This window comes from Emydura macquarii, unplaced genomic scaffold (assembly GCF_026122565.2).
Source record: "Emydura macquarii macquarii isolate MOO-44397 ecotype Brisbane River unplaced genomic scaffold, CSIRO-AGI_Emac_v2 contig_1045, whole genome shotgun sequence".
NCBI lineage: Eukaryota > Metazoa > Chordata > Testudines > Chelidae > Emydura > Emydura macquarii.
The window spans coordinates 5,695,488-5,722,583 of record NW_027131182.1 but is presented as its reverse complement, the minus strand read 5'-3'; the positions used below and the strand labels follow the sequence as shown (position 1 = coordinate 5,722,583).

At 42.3% G+C, this 27,096-nt stretch overlaps 1 protein-coding gene across 2 annotated transcripts in view; it reads right to left on the bottom strand.

Annotated features, from left to right (window-relative positions):
• Positions 1 to 434: 434 nt before the first annotated feature.
• MAPK4 (mitogen-activated protein kinase 4) overlaps positions 435 to 27,096 on the bottom strand; it is a 154,252-nt gene continuing 127,590 nt past the window's right edge. For both annotated transcript variants that reach the window (XM_067545403.1, XM_067545404.1), the window contains 3 exons: positions 17,551 to 17,712; positions 14,607 to 14,808; positions 435 to 4,453 (listed from right to left, as the gene is read on the bottom strand). In XM_067545403.1, coding sequence (XP_067401504.1) covers positions 3,766 to 4,453; positions 14,607 to 14,808; positions 17,551 to 17,712 — 1,052 coding nt within the window. In that variant the 3' untranslated portion in view covers positions 435 to 3,765. The remainder of the gene's footprint in view (positions 4,454 to 14,606; positions 14,809 to 17,550; positions 17,713 to 27,096) is intronic.

Here is a 27,096-nt window from a genome sequence, read left to right as displayed (position 1 = left end):
TAGGTCACCTTGCTGTAACCCTGACTATTAAGTTGATATATTGTAATCTATTGTAACATCTGCTCTACAGAACATATAATAACCTAAGTGCAAATGTCTGTGAATCAGATTCATCAGACTGAATACCATGAATGACCAAAACCCCCCAACAAATAAAAAGTCAAAAAGCACCAATGGAAATACCCAGAGTAGCATGAATATCACAGCTCAGTGATTATCCTTCATTAAGCTATGGATGAAATGCAACCTTGAGTAAAACAAGAAGTTTGGTTAGATCCCACCCAGTAGAAAATAACCATGTTGCCTCACAAAACTTCAAGGAGTATTCATGATAATTTACTGAATGAATTTAGAACCAAGTTCTGTAATGAGCTTTTCAATTATATCTCAATCCTTATCACAAGAAGAAAAATGACTGAACACTGTCAAGCAGGGAAGAATCAGAGCTTAAATTTATTATTGTTACATATATGAGACAAAACCTGGTGTGTCATTGGCTAAAAACAATCATGTGACAAGCTAGAGACATTTCCCATTGTTTAGCTCCTCCCAGGTCGATAATACTGACATTTGAAACAATATTAACTGATCAGATCACAAATCAAAATGGAAAATCCTGAGTAGCAGCAACGAGTTCCATGAAAAATTATTATTTACTTCTTGTGAGGTAAATAATACGCTTCTATTTCTGGCCCTGAAACTTCATCTCCCCGTTACAATGCTAGTTAAAAAAAAAAACGGTTATGCTTTTGACATTCATGGTCACAGTGAAGAGATTCCCAATATTTCTGATGAAGACATTCAGATTGTATGTAACAACACACATAAAATGGCTTCTTGTTTCAGCTAACTTGAAGATTTATTGACCCGCTGTGAAAATACTGACATTATTTGATCAATATTGTCTTCTCAGGCCAGTAAATCTTGATGCTTAACAGAACAGAAGTAAATATTTGCTTATTCTAGCAATATACAGTTTTAAAAGTTACTTCTGACACTACTTGTTCGATCCTACGATCTCACTCTATTGTGTCCAAAAGGTTTTCCTCTCATTCGGGGCCTCAAGCTGCAAGGTTTGCGCGTCTCCTGCTAGGTGTTGGGCATGCTCAACTCCTGACTTTAGTGGCAACTGAGGGCACTCAGCTCACTGCAGGATTGAACCTGGGCAGGGTTTATATTCATGTTAGGATACTCTCTCTTTTCTGGCAGCTAGGGAGTGGTACATGGATACCACAAATTATGTGGTGCTATGAATAACGTTTCAGGACTTCCTGGGTTGCTGAAGAGTATTCTGATAAATTGTGAACAAGGGCGGCGAGTCATAAGCTCACTGGGCCAAATTCACCTGGCATAAACAGATGCAGCTGCACTGGAGACACATCCACTTACTCAGTTTGAATTTGGCTCATCGTGAGTAAATGTGCTGAGTTTCTGCTGAGGTATATAAATAATTTATAACACACCTTAAATGGTCTCTTCCAGTCCTTCCCTCATTTCCCCTGTCAGGGCAATGCATTTAAATCTAAAAGTAGGGCACCCAAACATTCAAATCTAAGAACCAGTACATAGCCCTTCTCTCTGCTGTACATCTGAGTAGTCACTTTCTTTGCATCCCAGATGCTTTTACCTCCACTGAACTAAGTTTTCCCCTGCACCTCAATCCATTCAGATGGAAGCCTGAACTGAGCTACTAAGCAACTGGAGTAACAATATTTAAAGCAGCTTAAGTACAGTAAATTCTTAACAGTAGGAACAAGTAAGATATTCAGCTCTTGAACTCCTAGCACAAGTTCTCATAAAGCTGAACCTGTCCCTAAATCCTAATTCCACCCATTCTAGAAATGTTCATTAGTAGTATTAAATGCTGCATTAGTCTTTCATCCAACCCTCAGATGATTTTTCTTCACTTCTCACAGTATTTAATAGATCATTTTTCAAAAGGATAAAAGTATTTTTTAATGTGACAGTAGTGACACATGAACCTTCAGTAGTTTATCTTTTACAAATAAAATTAATGCCGTCATGCTGGAAAGCAAAATGGCAAGATGACAAGAATAATACATATATTTTTAAAAACACTTACTATTTACAGGTTTTCAATTTTTTTTTAAAATGTGATCAGGCTGATTAAATATAAGTATATAACATTTCTTCAATATACAAACTCTAGTTCGCTGATTGGTTATTAAGGTGCTCAGAAGTGTGGATGAAAATAGAACCTACAGTAGATCAGTTGTGTTTATAGTTATTTACAAAGCGGCATTGTTTTTCCATTGACTTAGTTACCTTCCAAGGAAGCTGAAAGCAAAGGACCTTGGAAAGATCTGAATATTCTTCATATCTGAAGTGTATGTACTTCATATATACACACACTGTATATATACATATGTATACACACACAGAGTATAAGAACTATAAGTACATGTACTATCATATATATATAGATATATATATAAGAATCTAATGCCACCAATAAGAGGATCGCTTTTCCTTGCTGGTCCCTGTTGTACAGCCTACATAGAGAACCATCTCCAACAGTCAAGCCATTGGGCTAAGTGACCACTTGAATGTATCTTGAAAGTTTCAGTATAATTTTGTTCAGATTTTAGACAAAGATGACCAATTTCTGTTAGGAAAATGATATAACAATACTTAGCACTTATATGGTATTGTGGCTGCCCAAAGTACTGTACAAACTCCAGCTAATTTACCCTCCCAACATCTGTGTAAGCAAGGTGTTATTATACCTATTTTGCAGATGGGAAAACTGTAGTGGAGAAGTTAAGTGACTTGCCAAAGGCTACATAGCAAGTAGGTGGTAGAGCCAGGATCATTAACTCAGTACTTCCAGCTTTCTCCTCCTTTCCAGACCACACTGCTGGTATTTGCTGGTCCTTAAGCAGTTGCTTAAGACAGGTTTTGCTGTATTATGTTTTTTTAATTCATCCACCCAATGTTGGGTCTTCTAAAAATAGCAAACTTAAGATCCACATCTAGACTGCAGAAGGAAAGACTTGTTTATGTGAAGAACTAGATTAGAAGAATGTGCTTATCAGTGAAAATTCTCGCAATGAGAAAAACAAAATGGGCCATAAACCAGGGGTCAAATTCTTACCCCATTAACATTCTTGCAGCCTCATTTTCTGTCCTGATGGCCAAATTCTGCCCTTAATTACGTTCTTCAAACCCTCTGCCTTTAGTTACATTCTTCCAACCCCTATTTCCTGGTTAAAGGCAGAATTTGGTCAAAGGTGCGTATAGAACGAGATACCCTTACATTACTCCTCTTTGTACAGACAATACTCGGATGGGTTCATCAAAGAAGCCCTCCAGTTCAACATGTTTTGAATCTGTCAAACTAGGGGAGTGTCTGACCATAACAAAGGGACTCCCCTTCATCCTTCTTCTTTTAAGATACTATATATTAAAAAGGAAGTTGATTCAACTTCTGTTTGTAAACTTGTACAGTCATCTCTCCATTGTACATTGAAGTACCAAACAGGTCCCAGAGGTTACAAGGCAAGATTGTTAAGGCAGCATAAGAAACTCAATATTTAATTCACACCTCTTGACTCCTTTAAGTGTATTTCTAAGGAATCAAAAGGGGTTCCTGGTTTGTGCTTGCCTTTTAATAAAAAGGCATTCATTATATCGTAAGAAACTGACATGTTCAATGACAGATCAAACCTTAATTACTGTTCAACATACGGTAATTGATGGAAAGACTTACAAAGAGATTAGCAGTGAATATCAGACATTGTTTCTTTACCACCTCTCCTTCTGAAACACCTCTGTTTGTACAATCTCATTAGGGTGCTCTGACATACAAGCCCCATTGATATCATTGAGTTTATTGTCTGGGAGATCCTCAGGTTTTGTGCAAAGTTTCAGCGCCCTAGAGATGAAGACATCCAAGTCAAACTGAGGATCTGTTTCACTGTTTACCTCCTTGGATTCTTTATGATGATGATGAGGAGAAGATGGCAGACTCTGTTCTTGAAGCTCTGGAAGAGGACTAGGGCATTCAAGCCCTGACTGTGTGCTCTTCACCCATTGAGCTATCTCTAGAAAGAGGTTGGATGGTTCTTCTTCCAGTGATAACTCTGCAGTGGGCGCTATAGTGGCTGTTTTCCAGTGGGATAAGTCTAAAATAAGTTTGGGCTCTGAGTAATGATGTGGCTTGTTGTCTCTCCATAGCAGTTTGTCTAAGTAGGAGGGTGACCCCACTTTGTAATCACATGATTTCCCATAATCAGCATCAAACGTTCGGTCCATTGAAGAATGCGATTGCTCCAAGAATCTCTCTGAGCTGCTTTGAGAATATTTGCGTGGATCAACTTGTGCTTCTTCAGCAATGGAGTCGGATCCTGCTCGTGGGTCCCGTTGTACCTCATCCATATCATGGTATTTATCATGTCGCCACTCCAAATCAGAAGACAGACTTACTTGATACCTGGGAAAGACATTCTATTATTAGATGGACAATTGTTGGCTTTGTTTCTAAGTAAGGGGAATGTTTAAATAGATGTTCAGATTGCTACTATTACCCTTCCTGTGCTAAAGTGCCTTTTATCCAAAAATTTCAAGGGCCCAGATCCTCAAAGGTATTTAAGCACCTAATTTCCATTGATTTCAATGTGTTTTACAAATAGTAATTAATTAAGCCTTCAAAAGCTCTTGTGAAATATTATATACATTTTACATATGTGTTAAAGGCAGAGCGTTTAAGTGATTTCCCCAAGGTCATCCATTCAGTCACGGGCAAAGATGGGACTAGAAACTAGTAAACCAAATGTCCCTTCATCTAATCACTAGACATATTGTCTCTCCTTAGAACAGGGGTGGGGAACCTCCGGCCCACGGGCCGGATCCGGCCCGCGAAAGAATTTGATCTGGCCCGCGGGCGGGCGGGAAGTGCGCGCCGCCTAAACCCTGCCGCCGTCTGCCCATTTTCGGCGGCGGTGGGAGCTCGGAGGCGGTTACTGGCCCACGGCACCCCACGGACACTGTAAAACCGCGCCGCCGAAAAGGCGGAAACGGCGGCGGTATTTCGGCGGCCGGGGGGTGGAGTCGGCGGCGGCGCGGTTCCGTGGGGGGGCGGGGGCGGGGGCGGGCAGTTCCTGCCGCCGAAACCCTGCCGCCGTTTGCCCCTTTTCGGCGGCGATGGGGGGAATTCGGCGGCGGAATCGGCGACATGGCCCGCAAATGAAGGTAGGAATATCAAAATGGCCCTTGGCAGGGAAAAGGTTCCCCACCCCTGCCTTAGAACATTAGACTCTTGGGATAACATTTTCAAAAGTGACTAGTGAACTGTAGGTGTCCAACTTGAAACACTTTAAAAAGATTTGTTTTTCAAGGGGTGAATGCTTAGGACTTTCTGAAAATCAGATTCCTTTAAGGTTTCCCATGTTGGGCACCCAAAAATCACTAGTGACTTGAAAATCTTGCCTTGTGCTATAAAACATACTACTGTATACCCAGCGTCTCCAGTCAGCTGGGAGAACAGTCAAGGCTACTGCTTTAATGTATCATACCGTAAACTACAAAAGCAAAGGGAGAAAGGAGTGACACACTGACCCTGAGATATTGATTTGCTGATTCAGTAACCAAAACTGACCATAACTGCAGGTTTACACTGAAAGCACGATTAGTGAGGCTCCCAAAATTACTCTCTACTTAATTTAGCTAGTTTGCCCTCAAATGCTTGTTCACTCAGACAGGGAAATTAATAATGTTGAACAGGATGGATTTTTTAAATTATTATTTTTTTAGTGATGGTGAAATGTGGTGAATTGAGACTTGGCTCCCAACCTGAGATGGCACAGGTAATAGTACTGCCAACTTCCACATACTGCCTGCGGCCCATGTGCTTCAGCTCTGACCTGGAGGGGGGACCTGTCAGGACGTGAGTAGAGTTAGGTCTCTATGGCTTATTCTCTCCTTGACCTCTCTGCTTAGATTGCCAACAAAGCTGCCAGTTCGCAAGACGTTTTTTGTGAAGAAGGACACCTGTTCACTGGGAATGGACCCAAGACAACCAGATTCATTTCATATAGACTGATGAACGGTGACTGTATCAGATCATAAAAGTTCCTAGTCACCATCCATCTATGGCTGTTGATTTGAACATGCAGCCTAAATTTCAAAGGTTCCATAGCTCAGGAAAAATCCTCTGAGCCATCTAAACTGCCTGGAAAGGAAGGAGTTAGAATTGAAACACATATTTACCTTCTCATTCCCTCTACCTCCTCACAACTCACAGCCGCTGCCATTAAAAGTCATCATTTATCAAGAATTGCCATAAAGTGGTAGCTGATATACTGCAGGTATTTCTATTCAATGTATATTGAGAACCTGCAGGATCTCAGATACCGCTGCATGGAAACTCTAGGCAATGGCTGACTTTTTATACACAGAGTTACCAACTAAAAATCACTGATGTAATGAAAGACCATCTTCCCAGGGACAAGAAAGCTATCCTCCGGGCCTACCACTTGTCCATATTTGTTTTAAAAAAATATGTCTTATTTATTTTCAGTTCAAAGCATCACTAGCCGAAACCAGTAGCATTTTTTAAACAGCAGAAACAATGAAAGAGGGTATTGAATCAGCTGCTGTCTCAATAGCAAATGCATTTTTGGAATATATGACCTTTTGAAAGAACCTTGTAATTAATTCAATTGTCTTGTTCAGCTCATCTACTTCTATTTCCCTCAGGCAGGAATGGAGCAAAAGTATGTCTCTGAAGGAAATCACATCAGCGATGGCTTACAAGTCTGAGCCTCACTTGGACAGCTTTCACATCCTCAAAATTTAAAAGGGTTAATAAGAACCAAAAAACTGAGACATCATTAGCCTTGACAAGCTTTCACTCCTGGAGAAAGATAGTCTATGAAACTCCATAAGGAAATAATTAATCTTTGAGATATTCAGTAGCTTAACAGCACTACTTTGCAAAGCAACAGTCACTGTATCAGAAACTGCTAACACACAAAGTGAATCTTCTCCAAGCTGTAGGGTTCCTCCTTGGAAATATAAGCTATACACAGAATGTCCAGTAGGGACAGAGAATCGTGACTTCTTGATTGTTGGTTCAAAGAAAATTTGTTGGCAGATACATAGAGAAACAGAAAGATGCTCACCAGCAGAATTGTTTAAACATGGTTATTGCTTGCAGGTTCTAGACAATTTCTCTAACCTTTGTGGACAGGGATGGTCTGTCTGAGAACCATGTCAGAACCATGATGAAGCTATGCTAACAACTGTCTGAGAGGATCATCTGCAGCATGGTTTGGCTAGCACAGTACTCAGAATGTAATATCTCTACCCTTATGGTTAGAAGAAACCATGCTCACACCCTGTTAGCTATAACGATGTTAAAATATAATGAAGAAATAAAATAATGTAAGAGACATTCCATAATCCCATTCCCAGTTGGGCTGTAACAATGCTGAGTGCATTTATGAGCAAAAAACTGAGATGATTAAATTATAATAGTACACTACGAAACTTTCACTATGCAGGTCAAAAGAAAGTCATTTTACATATGATTATGGTGTCTTGGCAGTTTGTGTGCTTTTCCAAATAACGACTGGTCCACCTTAACAGTCTACATTAAAATTTGATGGCAGCAGTTATCTTAAATCTGTGTATTTTGCCGAAAAGTAACTGATAAAGATGATTTTGTTGCTGATGGGCATTCAACCAGAAGAGACCATAGCACCATCTAGTCTGACTCCTGCGTAACACAGGCCACAGGACTTCCCCAAATTAATTCCTGTTCGATCAAGAGCATCTCTTTTAGAAAAACATCCAATTTTGATTTAAAGATTTCCAGTGATGAAGAATCCACCACAACCCTTGGTAAATTGTTGCAATGTTTAAGTCCATTCATTGTTAAAAATTTGCACCTTAATTTGTCTAGCTTCCCAGCAATTGGATCTTTTTATACCTTTTAGATTGAAAAGCTCTCTATTAATCAATTTTCTATTGCCTATATAGATACTTACTGACTGTGATCAAGTCACACCTTAGCCTTCTCTTTGTTAAACCACACAGATTGAGCTCCTTGAGTCTTTTACTATAAAGCAGGTTTTCTAATCCTTTAATTGTTCTTGGGGTTCTTCTCTGAAGAATCCTCAATTTATCAACATCCTTCTTGAATTGTGGACACCAGAACTGGACACAGTATTCCAGTAGCAGTCACACCAGTGGCAAATACAGAGTTAAATAACCTACTTGATATTCTTCTGTTTTTAAATCCAAGAGTCACCTTAGCCTTTTTGGCCACAGCATCACACTGGGAAATCATGTTCAGCAAATCAGCCACCCTAACCCCAGTCCTTTTCAGAGTCACTGCTTCCCAGCACAGAGACTCCCATCCTGTAAGTCTGGCCTACATTCTTTATTCCTAGATGTAGTACTTTCAATTTGGCCATACAAAAACATCTATTGTTTGCTTATGCCCAGATTACTAAACAATCCAGAACGCTCTATGTCAGTGACCTGTCTTCTTCGTTATTTACTACTCCTTCAGTTTTGGATCATCTGCAAATTTAATAAGTAACGATTTTGTTTTTTTCAATCTGACTGATAAAAATGATAATAGCAGAGGGCCAAGACCTGATCCTTGTGGGCCTCCTCAGGAAACATGATGATGATTCTCCTTTATACTTAAATTTTGAGACCTATATATTAGCCAGTTTTTAATCCATTTAATGTGAACTGGATTTAATTTGTATCATTCTAGTTTCTTAATCAAAATGTAATGTGATATCAAGCTGAATACCTTACAGAAGTCTAACCCTATTACCTTTGTCAAAAACACTTATAATCTCATAAATAAATAATGATTTAGTTTGACAAGATCTATTTTCTATAAACAAGCTAATTGACATTAACTATCACAGAATCATAGAAATGTAGGGCTAGAAGGGACTCAAGAGGTTATCTAGTCTAGTCCCCTGCTCTGGGGCAGGACCAAGTATACCTAGATCATCCCTGATACTTGTTCTAAAAACCTCCAATGATGGGGATTCCACAGCCTCCCTTGGAAGCCTATTCCAGTACTTTACTATCCTTATAGTTAGAAAGCTTTTTTTAATACCTAACCTAACTCTTCCTTGCTGCAGATTAATCCAATTACTTCTTGTTCTACCTTCAGTGGACATGGAGAACAACTGATCACTGTCCTCTGGAACAACACTTAATACTTGAAGACTATTACTAGGTGTGTTCCCCCCACACCCCACTCTTCTTTTCTCAAGACTAAGCATGCCCAGTTTTTTAAACTTTCCTCATAGGTCAGATTTTCTAAACTTTTTGTCATTTTTGTTGCTCTCCTCTGGATTCTCTCCAATTTGTCCACATCTTTCTTAAAGCATGGCACCCAGAACTAAACAGAGTACACTAGCTGAGGACTCACCAGTGCCAAGTAGAGTGGGACAATTACCACGTCTCTTACATATGAAACTCCTGTTAATACACCCCAGAACCATATTAGCCTTTTTTGCAACTGCATCAAACTTTTCAGTTTGTGATCTACTGTAATCTGTGATCTACAGATCCTTTTCAATAGTAGTACTACTAACTAGCCAGTTATTTCCCATGTTGTAGTTGTGCATTCAATTTTTTTCTTTTTAAGTGTAGTACTTTGCACTTTGAATTTCATCTTGTGGATTTCAGACCAATTTTCCAATTTCTCAAGGTCATTTAGAATTTTAATATTGTCCTCTGAAGTGCTTGCAATCCCTCCCATTTTGGTGTCATCTGCAAATTTTGTAAGCATATTCTCCACTCCATTATCCAAGTCATTAATTAAAATATGGAGTAGTACCAGACCCAGAACTGACCTCTGCGGGGCCGCACTAGTTATGGCTCCCCAATTTCACAGCAACCGATTTATAACTACTCTTTGAGTATGGTCTTTCAACCAGTTTTGCACCTATCTTTTCAATCTGATTGATAAAAATGATAATAGCAAAGGCCAAGACCTGACTGAATCTAGATCACATTTCTCTAGTTTGCTTATGAAAATGTCATGTGGGACTGTGTCAAAAGCCTTATTAAAATCAAGATATACCATTTCTACAGCTTCTCAACATCCACTAGGCCAGTAAACCTGCCAAAGAAGGAAATTAGGTTGCTTTGGCATGTTTTGTTCTTGACAAATCCATGTTGGCTATGACTTATCACTCTATTATCACCTAGGTGCTTACAATTGATTGTTTAATAATGTGTTGCATTATTTTTCCATGTATCAAAGTTTAGCTGACTGGTCTATAAATTCCCTGGGTCCTTTTTATTCCCCTTTCTAATAATAGGTCCTATGCTGACCCTTCTTCAGTCCTCTGGGACTTCACTTATCTTCCATGAGTTCTCAAAGATTATCACTAATGGTCCCAAGATTGCTTCAGCTTGTTCTTTTAGTAACCTAGGATAAATTTCATCAGGTCCTGCTGACTTAACATATCTGAATATTCTTTAACTTATTCTTTCCTTATTTTGGCTTGCATTCCTTATTGTTAATATTAATTGTGTTAAGTATCTGGTCACAATTTACCTTTTTGGTGAAGACTGAAGTAAAATAGCATTAAATACCTCAGCTTTCTTGATGTCATATGTTATTAGCTCTCTTTCCCCACTAAATAGAGGACCTGCACTTTCCTTCATCTTTCTCTTGGTCCTAATGTATTTATAGAACCTCTTTTTATCATCTTTTATGTCCCTCGCTATGTGTAATTAATTTTGTGTCTTAGCCTTTCTGATTTTCTCCCTACATGATTCTTTTGTACTCATCCTTAACAATTTGTCCACATTTCCACTTTTTATATGATTCCTTTCTGATTTTCAGGTCTTTAAAGAGCTTATGATGGAGCCATATTGACTTTTTCCTATTCTTCCTATCTTTTCTTTGCACTGATATAGTTTGCTGTTACACCTTTAATATTGTATCTTTGAGAAACTGCCAGCTTTTCTGAACTCCCATTTCCCTTATATTTTCTTCCTATGGGACCTGACCTACCAGTTCTTTGAGTTTGTTGAAGTCTGCTATTGTGAAGTTGATTGTCCTTATTCTGCTGCGCTCACTCCTTTCTTTCCTTAGAACCATGAATTCTATCATTTTCACCCAAATTGTCTTCGACCTTCAGATTCACAATCAATTCCTCTCTATGATCAGAATCAAATCTAAAATGGCTGTGCCACTGGTTATTTCCTTCACCTTCTGAAACAAAAAACTGTCTCCAATACATTCCAATTACTTATTGGACATTTTGTGTTTTGCCATATGACTTCCAACGGATGTCTGGATTTTAAAGACCCCCATTATTATCAGGTATTGTGCTTTGGATATTTCTGTTATTTGTTCTAGAAATACCTCATCCACCTCCTCTTCCTGATACGGTAGATAGTAGACCTAGCACAACATCATCTCTGTTTTTTACCTTTAATTTCCCCCCAGAGACTTTAAGTGGGTCTGCCTCTCATCTCCTTCTGCACCTAAGAACAAGTGTATGTTGTCTTGATTTACAATGCACCACCTCCTCTTTTTTTTCCCGTCTGTCCTTCCTGAACAATCTATGCCCCTCTATACCAACATTCCAGTCATGAGATTTAGCCCACCAAGTCTCACTGTCTGATGCCAATTATGTCATCATTTGGTTTATGCAATAATACTTCCATCTCCTCCTGTTTATTCCTTATACTTCTTGCATTTGCGCATAGACATATATGGTGTTGAGCAGATTCTCCCACTGTTATCCCTCTTATAGCGTCTATCTCCCTATTGTAATTTTCCATTTCCATTCCCCCAACATTGAGTCCTTTCTGGAGGTCACCTTTTTTTATACCTACATGTCACCTGCCCTCTTTGAACCTAATTTAAAGCCCTCCTTGTTAGGTTAGTGAGTCGGTGTGAGAAGATGCTCTTCCCCTTCTTGGTAAGGTGGATCCCATCTCTTCCCAACATTCCTCCAACAGCATCCTATGGCCAAGGAAGGCAAAGCCCTCTCTTCAACACCATCTTCATACGCATGCATTTATCTCCAGGATGCGTGAGTCCCTACCTGGGCCTTTACCTTCAACTAGGAGGATGGATGAGAACATAACCTGCACCCCGGATTCCTTCACCTTCACTTCCAGAGCTCGGTCGCCACTGCTGATCTGATCAGGGTCAGATCTGGCAGTATCATTAGTGCCGTCATGGATGAGCAGCATGGGGTAGTGGTCAGAAGGAGAGATGAAACTTTTCTGTGATGTCTTGGATGCAGGCTCCAGGTAGACATCACACCTCCCGGGACACCATGGCAGGTCAGCAATTAGATGCCTCCATCTATGTTATATTATCCTATATTAACTATGTTACCATCTGTGACATCACCCCGCACTGGACGGGGAAAGGTTAACACCACATTATGGACTGAGGAAGCTACACCCCCCAAGTGCTCTAGTATAAAAGGAAGCAGCTCAGTTCAGTTGAGGCTGGACCCTGAGAAGGAAGGGCCTGCAATGGAGGCTCCAGCCCGGGAACCACAGGAGCACCAGGTAATGGGAGCCGGAGATGCCAGGACTCTGTCAACCGCCGTGGAGCCAGTGGACACCCGACAGAGCCTGGAGTTGCAGGGTGCTACACTCGCAGAGGGATTTGGAGAGCCCAACGATGCCCAGGCCTCAGCTTCAGAAGTCAGGGTAGGAAGGAGCCTGGAATAGTTTAGACATTACCCCGTGAGTTGTAGCGTGTTTCGGCTGGATACCCACTGACCCAGTGGCAGAGGGTTCTGCCACTGTCAGGGCCCTGGGCTAGGACCCGGTAGAGTTGGGAGGGCCCGGGCCCCCCCTACTCCAGCTGCCACCCACTGCTAGATGGTGGCCTACCCTGCTTTGCTATTAGGCCAAACAACTCTATGGATCAGGGCCACCATATTGACTCTGGCCACTAGGCCACAGTGAGCACCACTGACTTTGGCTGTTAAGTCACACTACCCTGGCTGGGGCTGGCCAGGGAGATTTAAGTGCGGGCCAACCACACTGTGGCCCCTCACCAAAAGGGAGATGGGGTTCACTCTCCCCATGACACCATCCTTTAATTCTTTATTAATCTAGTCCCGTATCAGCCATTCCATTAGTTTGCCTAGGATTGACTTTCATCTGGTGTGTTCTTAGAGACCGTGTTTCTGCCTAGGGAAGTCGTGGAATCTCCTTCACTGGAGGTTTTCAGAAGGAAAACCATCTGCTTTGGGTAGTTTAGACACAACAAACGCTGCATCTTGGCAGGGGGTTAGACTAGATGACTCTTGCGGACCCTTCTAAGTCTGTGGTTCTATGATTCTATGTTCCAAGTGTAAAAGCAGCGTATGCCCTCCCTGTGATGGTGTGAAGTAAATAGATGTGTACAATTCGTTTTGAAGCAGTTAGACAAAAACTGATATTTACATGCATTGGACATGATCTGGACATAATAAGCCTCTAAGGCTGAAAGACCCTTGAAAGCTCGTTAATCATAGAGGCAACCTGATTGTTTTAAGGAGATGTACCCCTCCCCGCCATTCCTAGTGCCTCCAGAGTGCTAGATTGTGATCAGTATCTATTCCTTTCCAAGGAGTGGAGCATGAGACTGAATGAAAACTAAGTTCTTTGGGAATATGCCAAGTAAATCCCCTGATGTGCTCAGAAAGGGCAAGTCAGTTGCTAGCTGAGAAAATGTCAATTATCTAGGGAAGACGTTTTAATTGACCGCAACTCAAAATACTGGGTTCTCCCTGGCAGGTAGCTCCATTCTAGGTGTGCTCTAAAGAGAGGAAACACTCAGCCATCATCCATGTGCCCTTAATATACCCTGTACTTTGGTGAGCAAATTGGGAGGAACCTTTTTCCCAGGTACATTTTAAAAATAATGGTCCAGTCAGGCCCAGACCTATCCATCCTTCCCGTCCACCCATCTGTGGCAACACAGCCATAGTGCAATAGGAACTCAGTCAGGCTGCGCGGCCCAGCCTTAGGCGGAGGAATGGAGTGTCCCAATGACTGGGAGTTGCAAAGCACAGGAGGTGGGGAGTGCCACATTTCAGACCTGCAAAAGTGGGAGCGTGTTGCCATTTTGGGAGCTCTGCAGCAAACCAACCTTTCAGCTTTTTCCATTAGCTAGGTCAGGCTACAACAGGCCCAGTATCTGTGGCCTTATGCAGCTTGAAAGGTGGCAGATATAGTGCTCCTGGTCCCAAAGATTACCTGAATTAGTATTACAGCATTTAGATCAAGAAATAGAAAATAGAGAAAGAGAGTCAAATTCTTTTAAATTAAACAGCTGTAACTGAGCTGAAGTCAATGTAGTTCCACTCCTATAACTGATAGCAGAATACAACCCAATAATTTACACATGCAGAGTCAAAACTTGTTCCCATTGGAAATCAAGGACAAAATTCTCATTGACTTCAGTGGGACCAGATTTGGGTTAGAAAGACCAGCTGTATAATAACTGATCCGTGTCCTTCCTAGAGCATGTATTATTGACTCATATAATAATGGATCAGAGAAACTCCAAATGAAGTCAGTGGGAGTTTTGCCTGACTAAGGAGTTCGTGGCTCCTGTTAAGTCATGGATACTGCACCTGTCCCAGTTGGACATCTGGCTCTGGTTGGCTTCCATCAGTACAATATCATCAATCTCATCCTCAATCCGGAACGGATGCTGAGAAATTGGTTCATCTTCAGGGCAGGAGTAGGGGCTCATGTACGGATGCTGCAAACCCATCTCTGCAGTTAATCGATCCCTGGGGTTAAAAGTCAGGATCTTCTCCAGAAAATCAATAGCTGTGTACCGCAAAGAAACAGGTCTGTTAATTCCCCCAAAGCAAACCTGAACAGCCTCCTGAATCCACTGTTTGATTCTGTTTGATGTTAATCATTAAGATAAGAAAGGAGTTAAAGGTTAAGTGCTATGTACATCTAATACTGAGGCATATCTGTTCTTGATGCATATATATCAGTCTTATCCTTATTGGGGGTCATGGGCATGCATTGGAATGGTACTGTACCTTTCAGTTCAGAGTTCATTTAACAAAACGGAGGTATGGCAGAGAGAGATTACATCGCCGAGAAAATTTGAGAGTCAAGGCTTTGATCCAGCAGGCAGATCTTTGTACCTGAGTACAGATCCAATTTAAAGATAAGGGCCTAAAATGCTATTGTGGCATACTAAGGTCTCAGGCCAGCTTCCACAGAAATCAATGGGACTTTTTCCATTTACGTTTTGGGTGCCTGGATTAGGCCTATCTCAAGATTTTATAATTCACTCAGTGCCTCAGGGTAGAAACACGGCTAACAGGGACATCTGCTGAATTTGGATGTGTGACCCAGTGTTTGATTCCCTGCTTTCAAATCCATTTTATGGACTCGCCTCATAGCTGGAAACTGGGACAGCTGTAAACTGACTGTAACATTTTTTTGTTCATTGGAGGTGGAATTAAATGAAAAGTGCTATTTTTGAAGTGCCTGGCATGATCAAGGCTATGAAATAATTCTGCCCATTATCATTTAAAGAATTCCATGTGCATATAATTTATTTCAGAAAGTACAGTACAGTACAGTGTGAACTCTTTACATCTACATAAACACATCTGATGTAAGAGCAGCTACAGTGCAATTAAAGTGCATACGAAATACAGTCTAAACATCTATGAGGCCTTGGGTTGGGTTTTTTTGGTCTGTTTATGCTTTCTTTTGCAGAGGGTATGTGAAAACTTCAACTCCTGTTGTTAAAGACATTTGCTTTATTGGGAGGATTCTCAGGCCATGGCCTTGCACTTAAATAATAAACATAGACATGTGCATTACTTTTTCTGTCAGATCATGTTTTTATCCCTAAATCCAGGAAATATTAACATACTGTACCTATAACAATGCTGTAAATATCCCAATTCATCTGGAAAAATATTGATCTGGGGGTTTCTTTGTGTACTCACAAGAAAAGTTAAGTTAATCACAAAGGAAGGGAATGGTGATACCTGCTGTACCAGTGTGTAAATATTAACTAATACCTGGTTGTCTCACTGGATGATTTAACTGTTTGCATTAATTAATTATGAAGGAATCAATAGTCTTATAAGGTCACTGGCTTGCAACAAGGAACATGGTGAGACAATTCATTCAGAGTTCAAGTCATTTAGGCAAGAAAATGTCAATAAATGATGTATGCCTGGCCAGTGACATTTCTTTTCACAACTAGTGAGAGAGAATAAATCCCTTCAGTACTTAGGGCCTGGAACCTGACCTTAACTTGAGATAATGAAGGTTGATGGGTATCACTGTTGATAAGGACCAATAATGGGCTACTCGAATTAAGAGTCCCACTGATCTACACACCCACGTTTCTGTTTTGACTCTTTACCCACATAAAAGCAATTTTTATCTTGTAGACCTTGCGTATGGAATGCCAGTCACACTGCCAGCCCAGTGTTCAGAGCAAAGAGAACAGAGAAAGTACATCACCACCATGGCAGCATCGCTTGCATCACTCAGGCACCGAGATAGAAGTAATTTTTCGCTGGCCCCATAACCATAGAAGGGAATGATTGTGCTGGAAGTGATTGAAGTTCTACCAGCCATTCCAGGCCAGGAAGTCTTGAAGGTAAATACTCCTCCTGCCCGAAACCCACAAAAAACCAGCCATGGGTTTGGAAAAAGTCCTGCCTTGGGGTACTGTAAAAGGGTATCAGGGATCTCAGATCTACATGGAAGAAATGAATTATTCTCTCACTGTGCACAATTGTATTTGTCCAAGAAGAAGGGAAACAAGAAAATTATCCCAGCTTGGGGACAAATTCTGGGTCAATACATTAATAACAACTCCAGAGCCAACACATGAATGCAGCCAAAACAGTGTTCACCAGCCATTATGGAGGACAACGTGACGTACTTTGCCAGTATGACACCTTTGAAAAGTAAGGTGTCCACTCTTACAGTGTTGCCCTGCTGCTTTGTAGCAAGGTTATTAAGGCAAAACGTCTCACTTAGGACCAAGCACACCTCTCCCGTCCCACCAGCAGAAGTTGGGGGGGAACGAAGTGATCTGAGCTGAGACATAATGGAAAGGTGGGTGAGTGCCAATTCTGTGACATGATCCCCATCTCTCCCAGACTCTGGGAAGTCTGTATGTGTGCTCCACATGGAGGGGATAAAGTGTGTGCTAATGCATGCCAGCCACCCCCCTTCAACATCTCCCACAAACCTGTAGCAATTCCCCAGCATAACACTGATCCAGGTAGCATTAACTCAAGACATTTTCCCGTGTCCTGATGTGATTCCTTCCTTCTGATGGGGCTGGGAGTCTAGGGTCTGGGGGCACCATAGGAACCTAGCTGCCGAGGGGGTGGGTGGGTCAAGATGCATCATAGAGGGGATTTTTCATGGAGAGAGCAGGTCTCCAGCAGCTCCGTGGTGCCGTATTTAGGCTTGGGGGATGGATCCTCTTGTATAGCCCACTGGATGATATCTGGTCTTAAAATCAGGAGGATCAGAGAAACCAGATCAATGTGTGATTTAAAGCTACGGTACCTTCACTGTTCACTTCCGGGAGCAGCTTGCGTAAAGGTTTTTTCACTTCCCAAGTGCTGTTGACGAAAGTCGGCATCACTTTGAGCAGCTCCTCTTTGTCCTCTTCATGGACAACAGGGATTGTTTCCAGAATGAGCTGCATCTGTTCCAGCTCATGACTCCCTAGACAAGCAAACAACACGCTGTCAGTGCTGGTGAGATTTCTTTTCGCATCATTGGGTGCCTCTACATTGTTATTTTGGTTTGGATTTTTTTTCCAGACAGGAGGTTTTTTTCTGCTTCCTTTTTTAACCTTAGGAAAATCAAGGATATAAAGTCTTGAGTTCCTTGGGTTTTTTCCCCTTAGAAGTCTCCCTGTAGGACCAGAGATGTGGGATGAGAGCTTTTTCAGACCTGAGTTAAAGAGATCGGGGTGTGGAATATTTAACTAAAGCTTTCCTCCCAACTGCTTGGTTTGATTCGCTCAAACACCTCCCCACCACTTCTAATCAGCCAGAATACATATCCTTTTCCCATTCAGTTGTTGAGGTTTCACTTCTTGATACTTGTGATGTTGTTATTGGCAACCTAACTGGGAGTTTCAGTCTGATGGCCCAGACTGGATGGACGGTCTGGATTTCCCCTTTAGAGATGGGGGCTCTCCCGGTTGGGGTTGTGGCAACCAGTGGGCATTGCAAAAGAAGCTTGCACTGCTACTATCTGTGCTGTGCCTGTTGAATAGTTAAATAGACAAGGATTTCACTCCCCTGATCCATCAACTTGGCACATTCCATGAGCACTACACCCACTAAACAAAACGAGAGTCGTCAAACTTGGCACCTCCCTCTTGTTGTTGAAGGGGATGGGCCAATGACGCAGGAAAAAGTTACCAGTTTAGCTATACCAGTATAGCTATGCCAGCAAACCCTCCTAGTGGAGATGCAGCACACAGGGGACAAAAAGTACTTTTGCTGATATAGCTTATACTGGAAATAAGCTATACCAATAAAAGCACTGCAATGTGGATATAACTGTGTCTACACTAGGGCTTTTGGACAATATAGAAACATCACAAAATAATTACACCCCTTACCACATTGCTATGCCAGCAAAGGTTACTAGTGTGGACCTGGCCTTAGTCAGACCCCTAGAGAAGGCAGCATGATTACCTGTGGGGTTTCACACAGGACGCCTAAGGAGCCCACTGTGGGGTACTGACTTCCTCTGTTCTTTCAGGCTTGCCCAGTTCTATGGGCAGATCTGGAACTGGGGAGCGGGGCTGAGTTGTTTAGAAGAGCTCCTGATTTGAGGCTTCTGTTTTTGAGATTGGTGGATAAGAAATCGATCCTTGACAAAAAATCTGTACATATGTACATGGGTGGTGTGGATTTACAAACAGCGCCAGATTGCTCACTGCAGGGGAGGTAGGTCAGGTAGGACAAGAGGCAAAATGCTCCTGCCCTTGTGCTCCCACATGGTACCTGGGCACAGCTGCAGTCCCTGTGCTTCCCCAGGCGTAGGGACTACTCCCTTCTCACACCCCCGGTGGCTCAGTACACTCCGTCATAGGGAGTGCCTGGGCAGAGGTGACGGTTCCACTCCGAAGCTCCCCTAGTGACTCAGCTACGAAACCAGGTGGGAAAGGAAATGAGGCTGTGCTGATTTTATACCCTGCTGTGACCTCTGCCATTTGCACTCTGGAATCCGTATTTAGGGCCGAGCCCTCTAATACCTTATAGAAACTAAGGGCGGGACAGGGACTGGTCCACAGTACCAAAAGGACAAGTGGCCTTTGCCGTCCCATTTGACCTAACTCGGTTGCCATGTTATGTCTCTGATTTGGCAGCATTGCAGAATCTTTGCTAATTAAATGTCCTCCTTGCCTTAGCTTAAATTCTCATGCGAATGAAAAAAAATGACTCCTGACACACTCTGTTATGATGTGGCTAACTGTCAGCTGAACGGTTGCCTGGGTTGCCAGCTCACAGGCTGGGCATGCTCAGAAACCAGCAATGAGAACACCCTGTGAACCTGTAGCTCTGCCTGAACTCCCCATCTGTCTTTCCCAGAAATCATTCAAACAGCAAGGTATTAAGAAAAGCTCTTAGCATTTGCAGACCGGGCTTTTTGCCAACGTTTTGGCCTCACATGGGCTTTTACAGGCCAGTATTTTCCTAGTGTGACATCCTATGGTTATTTATTTCTATAGCAGTAGCACTTAAGGGCCGCATCATACCAGGCACTGCCTAAGGTTAGCCTCATAAATCCATATTTGGGAACTTAAATAAAAGTGGCCTAAATTCCAAAGGCGTTGACTCTCTCTAGCACTCATTGAACTCAATGGGCTTTCTGGGTGCTCCGAAGGATAGGCCTCTTATTTAAACAGATATACTGGACAAATCACTCCTCCCACCAGAGAGCAATTTCTTCGGTTTAACAGGGCATAGCTAGACTATATGATAGTTTAGAATGGGTAATGAAGAATAAACTGCACCCAAATGAAACTCCGTGTTTCAACTCCAATTCTGTAGGCGAGAGGCTGTTACTCTACACTAGCCACCAGTGGGATTTGGGATCAACACTCCTACTCTGACAAAAAGTGCTATGACATCTTTAACAATCCTCTAAAATCTATGGATGACCCATGACAGTCTGAAGAATGTCTGGGTTTACCTCCAGGTGGAAGGAAATAGCTGCAATCTTTAATGGCAGAATAACGCCTGGCAGTTCTCTTTACGCTATCCTAGTGCTCGGTGCTTTATGTGAAATGACTAACTCAGTCCACAGATGGCTATTATTATGCTTAGGATATTTTAGCACAGTGTTTCCTTGTGTTCGCCCTACCTGTTGTATCTATTTGTTGTCTCTTGTGTTATGCTTAGCGTGTAAGCACCTCTAAGCAGGGACTGTCTTTTTTGTTCTGTATTCATACAGCACCTAGCACAATGGTTTTTGATTGGTGTCCCCTAGATGCCACCATAATCCAAATAATATTTAATAGACTAAAAGTGGGAAAAATTTCAGTCACTGTAAAATCACGTTTGCTTTACTCATGGTCACACTCCCTTTATGTTCATTTCTCACAAACATCTAACCTAGCAGAGTTTTCCTGGCATGAATGTTTGTGAAAGCAAATTTCAGAGGCCAAGAATACTTACATACCTCAAAGTGATTTTTGCATGCATCAGTATTTGCTCTAGAAATATTGTGCACTTATCCGAGCAGGGATCAGAAACACTATCCTGTGACTTATCTGACTATTCTTAGTGAAGCACCACAGCTGGAACAACAAATAGCCACTATCCAGAGAGAACTGAACTGTTTTCAAACAATCAGCATTGTTTAAAAACCCCCCATCAAATAACAAATTCAGCAGAACCATGATCGGCTCATGATATTCTGTGCCCAGAAAAAGAGGATGAATTTTTCAAATAAGTCCTCATTACAAATTACCTGTCTCTAAAGACTAATATTTAGATCTGGTTCCACCATGCCTTCTCAGCTGAGCTCAACAATCTCAGTTTTCCAACAACAATCTATCCAGCTGCTTAAGAGCAAAAGTAAAGGCAAGCTATGTTGAGAAACTGGTGCTTGGAGATTGTATTAAAATTCTTCTTCTTGAAGCGGGCACAGGCATACATAAAAAAAGACAGACACAGTGAGACTTTCTATAAAGAAAACAAACACATGTATTAAAGGTGTGCAGCCAGCACTGGCAAGGGTTAGCACTACCAAGGGAAGAAGTTTATCAGTATAAGCAGTTTTCAGATGTTCTCTATGGGCAAAATATACTCCAATGCAAAGAGGGCTGCAACGAGGCCCTATGCACCATTTAAGCCCCAATGAAATTCTTGATGTGGAACCTGAGTTGCTTATTGGTATGTAATGCAGAGGAGCTTTTGTTGACCCTCTGCACTAGGATCAATTTCACCTTGAGGTTAATTTTGCTACATGCTTAACTTTACTTTGCACTGGGACAGCACTACTGAAGTCACTCAGGCACTCGCCATGCATAAAGTTAAGGATATGCAAAATTTTGCAGGATTGGGACCTCAATTAAATGGTTGCCATACATCCATAGAACTGTCATAGATACCTCTTTTAATACTGGTATGTTTCTCCATTGCCAGAACTTCCAAGATTTAGCAAATGATGTATTTGTCCCGATATTACTAAATTTCCATTCAGAGGTGATTATCAATCAGTGGCAAGAAATAAATGATGGAGGAGTTCATTGTGTCATCAGATCTTAATAGAGCAAGGCTGGGGGCAGGTCAACATTTTAATTAATGTTAATCCTATCCTCTATTGAATTTGGACCAAGAGTTCCCATGATGGTTTTCACTTTCTTATGTGTACAGAGAAACAGCACTGCTTAAATACTGAGCTGTGCTATCATCAACCTTCTGTCTGCCTGAATCTCTGATTACAAACATCCTGGCACTAGTGCGAAGCCCATTGACTAAGACCCGCTGGATGTCTGTAACTGATGAAAAAAAGGGGATTTTTGTACCATTCAAGCCTTGAGGGTTGAATGATGGTTTTTTTCCAATCTGCTTTTCCAGTAAATAGTGGGCCGCAGAGCTATGGAGAAAGTAATGAGCATTTATCTGTGAAATATTTACAGGACAGCAGTTCTGATCGTGTTGCTAATGATGAATGACCAAGTTAGATAAGAGTGAATCAGACAAGAATGTGGCTCCTGCAGGAGAGTTTGCTGGAATCTCATCAGTGTTGTTCTGAATTATTAACACTGCTATCGAAGTCAAACTCCCATCTGCTTTCATTATTTAATAGCTGAAATTACCTGCCTTTATTAACCAGGGATGCTAGACAGAGACATCATTTCCAGGGGGTGATCAGCTCTCTGAGACGTGATGTAAGGAATCCATGACAACAAGCAACAGACACTCCAAAATCGCCAGCTGAGCTACTGAATTGCAGCATCAGTGATAGAAACTAAGACTTGGAGCTCTAACATAAACTGGCCTCTTCCACTTCAGTCACAAGAGAAAGTCCATCAGCTAGTGGCATCAGGGCTTAGTCCCTGTGAGCATCAGTCACTACAGGAAAACATATGGTCAGATCCTGCTTTCAGTTACACTGTAAATCCAGAGAAACTCCACTGAGTTCCACTCCAAGTCAGTGGAACCTCTGCAGATTTACAGCAGCGTAAATCAGATCAGATCCTGGCCCACTGTCACAAACACTTAAACATGCTGGACAATCCTTCTGGAAGAGGGCAATACACACCCAGTGCCCATGGTGTCTGCCCCTTCTGTGGGTGCCTAGGGAGGGAGGAGACAGGGCCAGGCAGAATTGCAATTTCTGAGCTGAAGGGAGAGCAGTGACTTTTCTGGACCTTCTTTGTTGGGGGACACACAGAGTGCCAAAGGGATAGGGAGGGCTAGTGAGTAGATGGGATTATGCCTCTGCCACCAGGCACCAGCAGGTGCAGTGGGAATGGCATGCCGGTGGGAGGATAAACTGTGCCCTACAAACAGGTACGGTGACAGGTGTACCATCTCTGTATGTTGGGGAGGTTGAGGAGATCCTTTGTCTCCCCAATGAACAATGCCTCCCAGGGCTTTCCCTGGAGCAATGCATCTACCTGATATAGCCCTTACCCAACATGTGACAATGAGTTTAAATGGTCATTCCAAAAGTCAGTGATTAAATTAGTCATCATCCCCCCAATACACACCACAGACAAAGAGATTTCAAATTTGGGGGATCAGAAGAAAAAGAAACATTGTCATTTAAATGACACTGAGGCCTATTCCTAGTCTCTTCTGCAGCATTCAACTACAGTGGTGCTGCCCTAATTTCTATCCAGCTGAAAATGACTACTTTCTCCTGCAGAAGAGCTAAGCTTTGACCATTTAGAGATTTGCACAGTGGCTCCAGGGGATGCTAAAGAATAATCACAGAAACAAGCGGTTTGTTGTAAGGCGCAATCCCAAAGTGGGATGCAAATTACAAGTCATTAAAAATCAAAAAGACTTAATGGTTATTCTTATTTCACTGCAGATCCAGCCATTGATTGCTGAATGTGTCCAACATGGCGGAAAGGCACATATCCATCCACACAAAAGCTGCTAATTGAAATCGGAAATAGCTATTGCTCTACGGGACACTGTTCTCTCTATCCATTTATCCTGTATTTATACAACCGGTATGGGGATTGTGAGTGCATTAATTTATGAAAGGCAAGACACAGACTAAAGATACTAAATGTAAATGTTATTGCTAGTCTAGAGCATTAGGAGTTGAGCGTCATGCCATATGTCTTTGGAAGGGTGATTTCCCCTTAGATTTGCAGTCAGGTGGTCTAGGATTTGGATTTCGGTCTCAGAATAATTCAGCTTTTCAAACAGATCGCTGCACAATGCTATAAATGAGAGAAATGTGTCAGAGAAATCCCACGTTGGCAGTGTGGTTATAGTATGTTGGTCCCAGGCTATTAGAGAGACAAAGTGGGTTCTGTTGGTGAAAGAGACAAGAGTTTCTTCAGGTCTGTGTTAGCTCAGAAGCTTGTCTCTCTCACCAGCAGAAGCTGGTCCAATAAAAGCTATTACCTCACCCACCTTCTCTCTCTAGTATCCTGGGCAAACACAGCTACCACACTGCATACAACCATGTGATACCAAAATCAGTTGATCTGACGTCTATGAATTGTTTTAGGCTAAGCATCCTGAAACTATCCAAACCAGCATTAAAAGCCATCACAAAACTATCTTATACTTCCCAATCACTGAGATATCAAATTGAAATTGTTGGTTTGTTGCAAATTTCTGTGACACTGACTGACAGCTGGGCTGACTCCTAGCTTTAATTTTTTTTAAATGTAAAAAAATCCAAGGGCTTTGTTCTGCAGGGGGGGCCATGAAAACTGCAGGCCTCCCTGTCCATACATTGTGCAGCTGCTCTCTTTTACAATGAGGCATTTCGCCTTCACTAGAGACCATGGGACTAATCTGCTCCCTTTGAAATCAATGGCAAAATTCCCATCAACTTAGCAGGCTCTAGCTCTTTCTGTTATGTTTATTTCAAACATCATAAACAGAAGCTGATAAATATACATTTGTGAACTAGAGGGAGTGCAGGGAAGGAATTGAGAGAAGAAAAGAGGAGACCAGAAAGATTAAGGTTACACTGACATCAGTCAGTCGGTACATTATGATAGGCGTCACAAGGTGGTGCTGTTACCATAGTCTTTCCGAGTTCTTTTTCTTAATGTGCAAGCAAGTTTTTAGTCACGGAAGACATGCTGTGTTGTTAGTTTTGGGGTATGCAAGTTGATATGTGGAGGGAGCTGTGGGAGCAAAAGGAGAGTTTGCTGTTTGCATGGGGCTCTGACTGGAGCCCGTTTTGGAGGCAGAGTTGCCATCTAGGAAGAGGGCATTGGTGTGGGACTGAGATTTCTAGGAGAAAGGATTGCCCTGATTGCTCTTTGACCATCTCATTTCAGGGCTGTTGTACATGTGCAAATAAAACAAGCTCCACGCAGCATATACCTCTACTATTCACTGATTTCATCTTCACTAGGAAGCCAATGTGCAAAACTTGGGAAAGTCTGCTATGACTCAGGGAAAGGGCAATGCTGGTGTACAGTGAAAATGGGGACACTGGTGTCAGGAGAAGGGACAATACAATAATATGCTTTCTGTCAGAATTATTATTATTTGTATTACATCAGTGTCTAGGGCAGTGGTCCCTAAACTTTTGGGGTTGTGCCCCTCCCCTTTACCCGGTCTGCACCGCCCCAGGAGCTGCAATTGGGAGCTGAGGCCAGGAGCGGGGTCACAGCCGCGGTCAGGGGCCGGGAGCAGGGCTGAGAGCCAGGGCCCGAGCTGCAGCTGGTGCTGGGAACAGGAGCTGCTGCCACGGGGTCTGGAATGGGGCCAGAGGCAGGTGGCAGGAATGGGGCCACGAATGGGGCCGCAAGCCAGGGCACGAGGCCAGGAACAGGGCCCAGGCGCAGGACGTGGCCAGGAGCAGGATGTGGGGCCCAGGGCTGCAGCCAGGGGGCAGGACTGGAGTGGAGATGGGGGCAAAGCTGGGCTGGGTGGCGCTTCCTCTTTGTCTCTGTAGGGGCTGGCCCAGGCCCTGCCATGGGCCCCTAGGGGGGCGTACCCCACAGGCTGGGGACCTCTGGTCTAGGGACACCAACTAAGATCAGGACCCCACTGTCCTAAGTCCTGTACAAACAGAGAATAAAAGTCCCTGCTCTGAAGATCTTACAATCTAAATAGACCAGAGAGACAAAGTTAGTGGGAAAAGGGACAGAACATACAAGCAGAATGAGCAGTGGGATGGTTTGCAAACAGCATGCAAGGCCCTTGATTCTTCTTCTTGTTATTACTTTGTTTCTTTTTTTAAAAGAAATTGGAGGCAGAGATTAGCTGACAAGAGACAATGAATGTAGAGGGACATTACATGAGGTGTTACAAGAAGAAGGGGTGCACAGAGGGCAGATGAACTGAGCCTGAAGTAAAGAGAAGAGAGGGTGAAGTGGGAGTGACTAGTCAATCAGCAAAAGGCAAGGATGACCTTTACTTTATATTAAGAGACCATTAAGATACTAGTGGGTGAAATTCTATGGCCCGTGTTCTGCAGGAGATCAGACAAGATGATCATAATGGCCCCTCCTGGCCTTAAAATATACAAAACCAAGTAAAAAAACCAGGAAAGAACAAAAGTAAAGTCTCCATGAGAGAACACAAAGGCTTCTGTGCATTCTGCACTGAAATGAAAGCGAGATGGCTGCCAGCCTCTGAAGAAAGAGGAAGCCTTAAAGATTTAAAGGCATAATGCACAGAAAAGAAGCTTAAACAGTTACCTTATTAAATAAACCACTTAGCCAATATCTAAAGGATGCACTTCATGATATGTATTATAACGTGAATCCACAGACTGTAATACACAGAAAAATTATATTTAGCTTTTGCTTGTAAATTCATATACATGAGGGATAAGTCCAATTGGCCAAATTCAGCCCTAGCACAAGTAACTTCAGTGGAGTTGCACTGAAAGACCCCAGCTGTAACTTTGGCCCTGGCACTCTGGCCCATAAAGTATTCTGTATTGTTTGATCCTGTGATTAAATCACAGATTCTTCCCCTTGTTCACAGGGGGGAACCAATCTCAGGTCCAAAAAATATGTTTGTATCAGCAAAGCGATCAAACACATTCTGCATCCCCTCTGGAGCTTCCCCACGGCTTCGCTGGGTGGAGCAGCACTGCCTCATCTTGACCTAGCACACTGCTATGTTGTTTTAAATATCATATTTACTGTAAATTTGCTACTCTGGGTTGGCTGAGAATGAGCTGAGAATGTGTTAACTTGTTTGCGCCTCTGAGTCCAAACCATCCTTCCCACCAAAAATGCACTAAGCTATTGTTTTAAGCAGCTAACCGTAGGGAGTGGATGGCTTGGGGGCTGGTGGCACATACAGTCTTTGCCAGTAGGCTATCAGTTCAAATCCAGAAACAGTCAGTCCTAGTAACCGAAACGTATTACCCTGTGATAGGGCAATAAACTGATCGGGTTCAGTGGCCTCTATG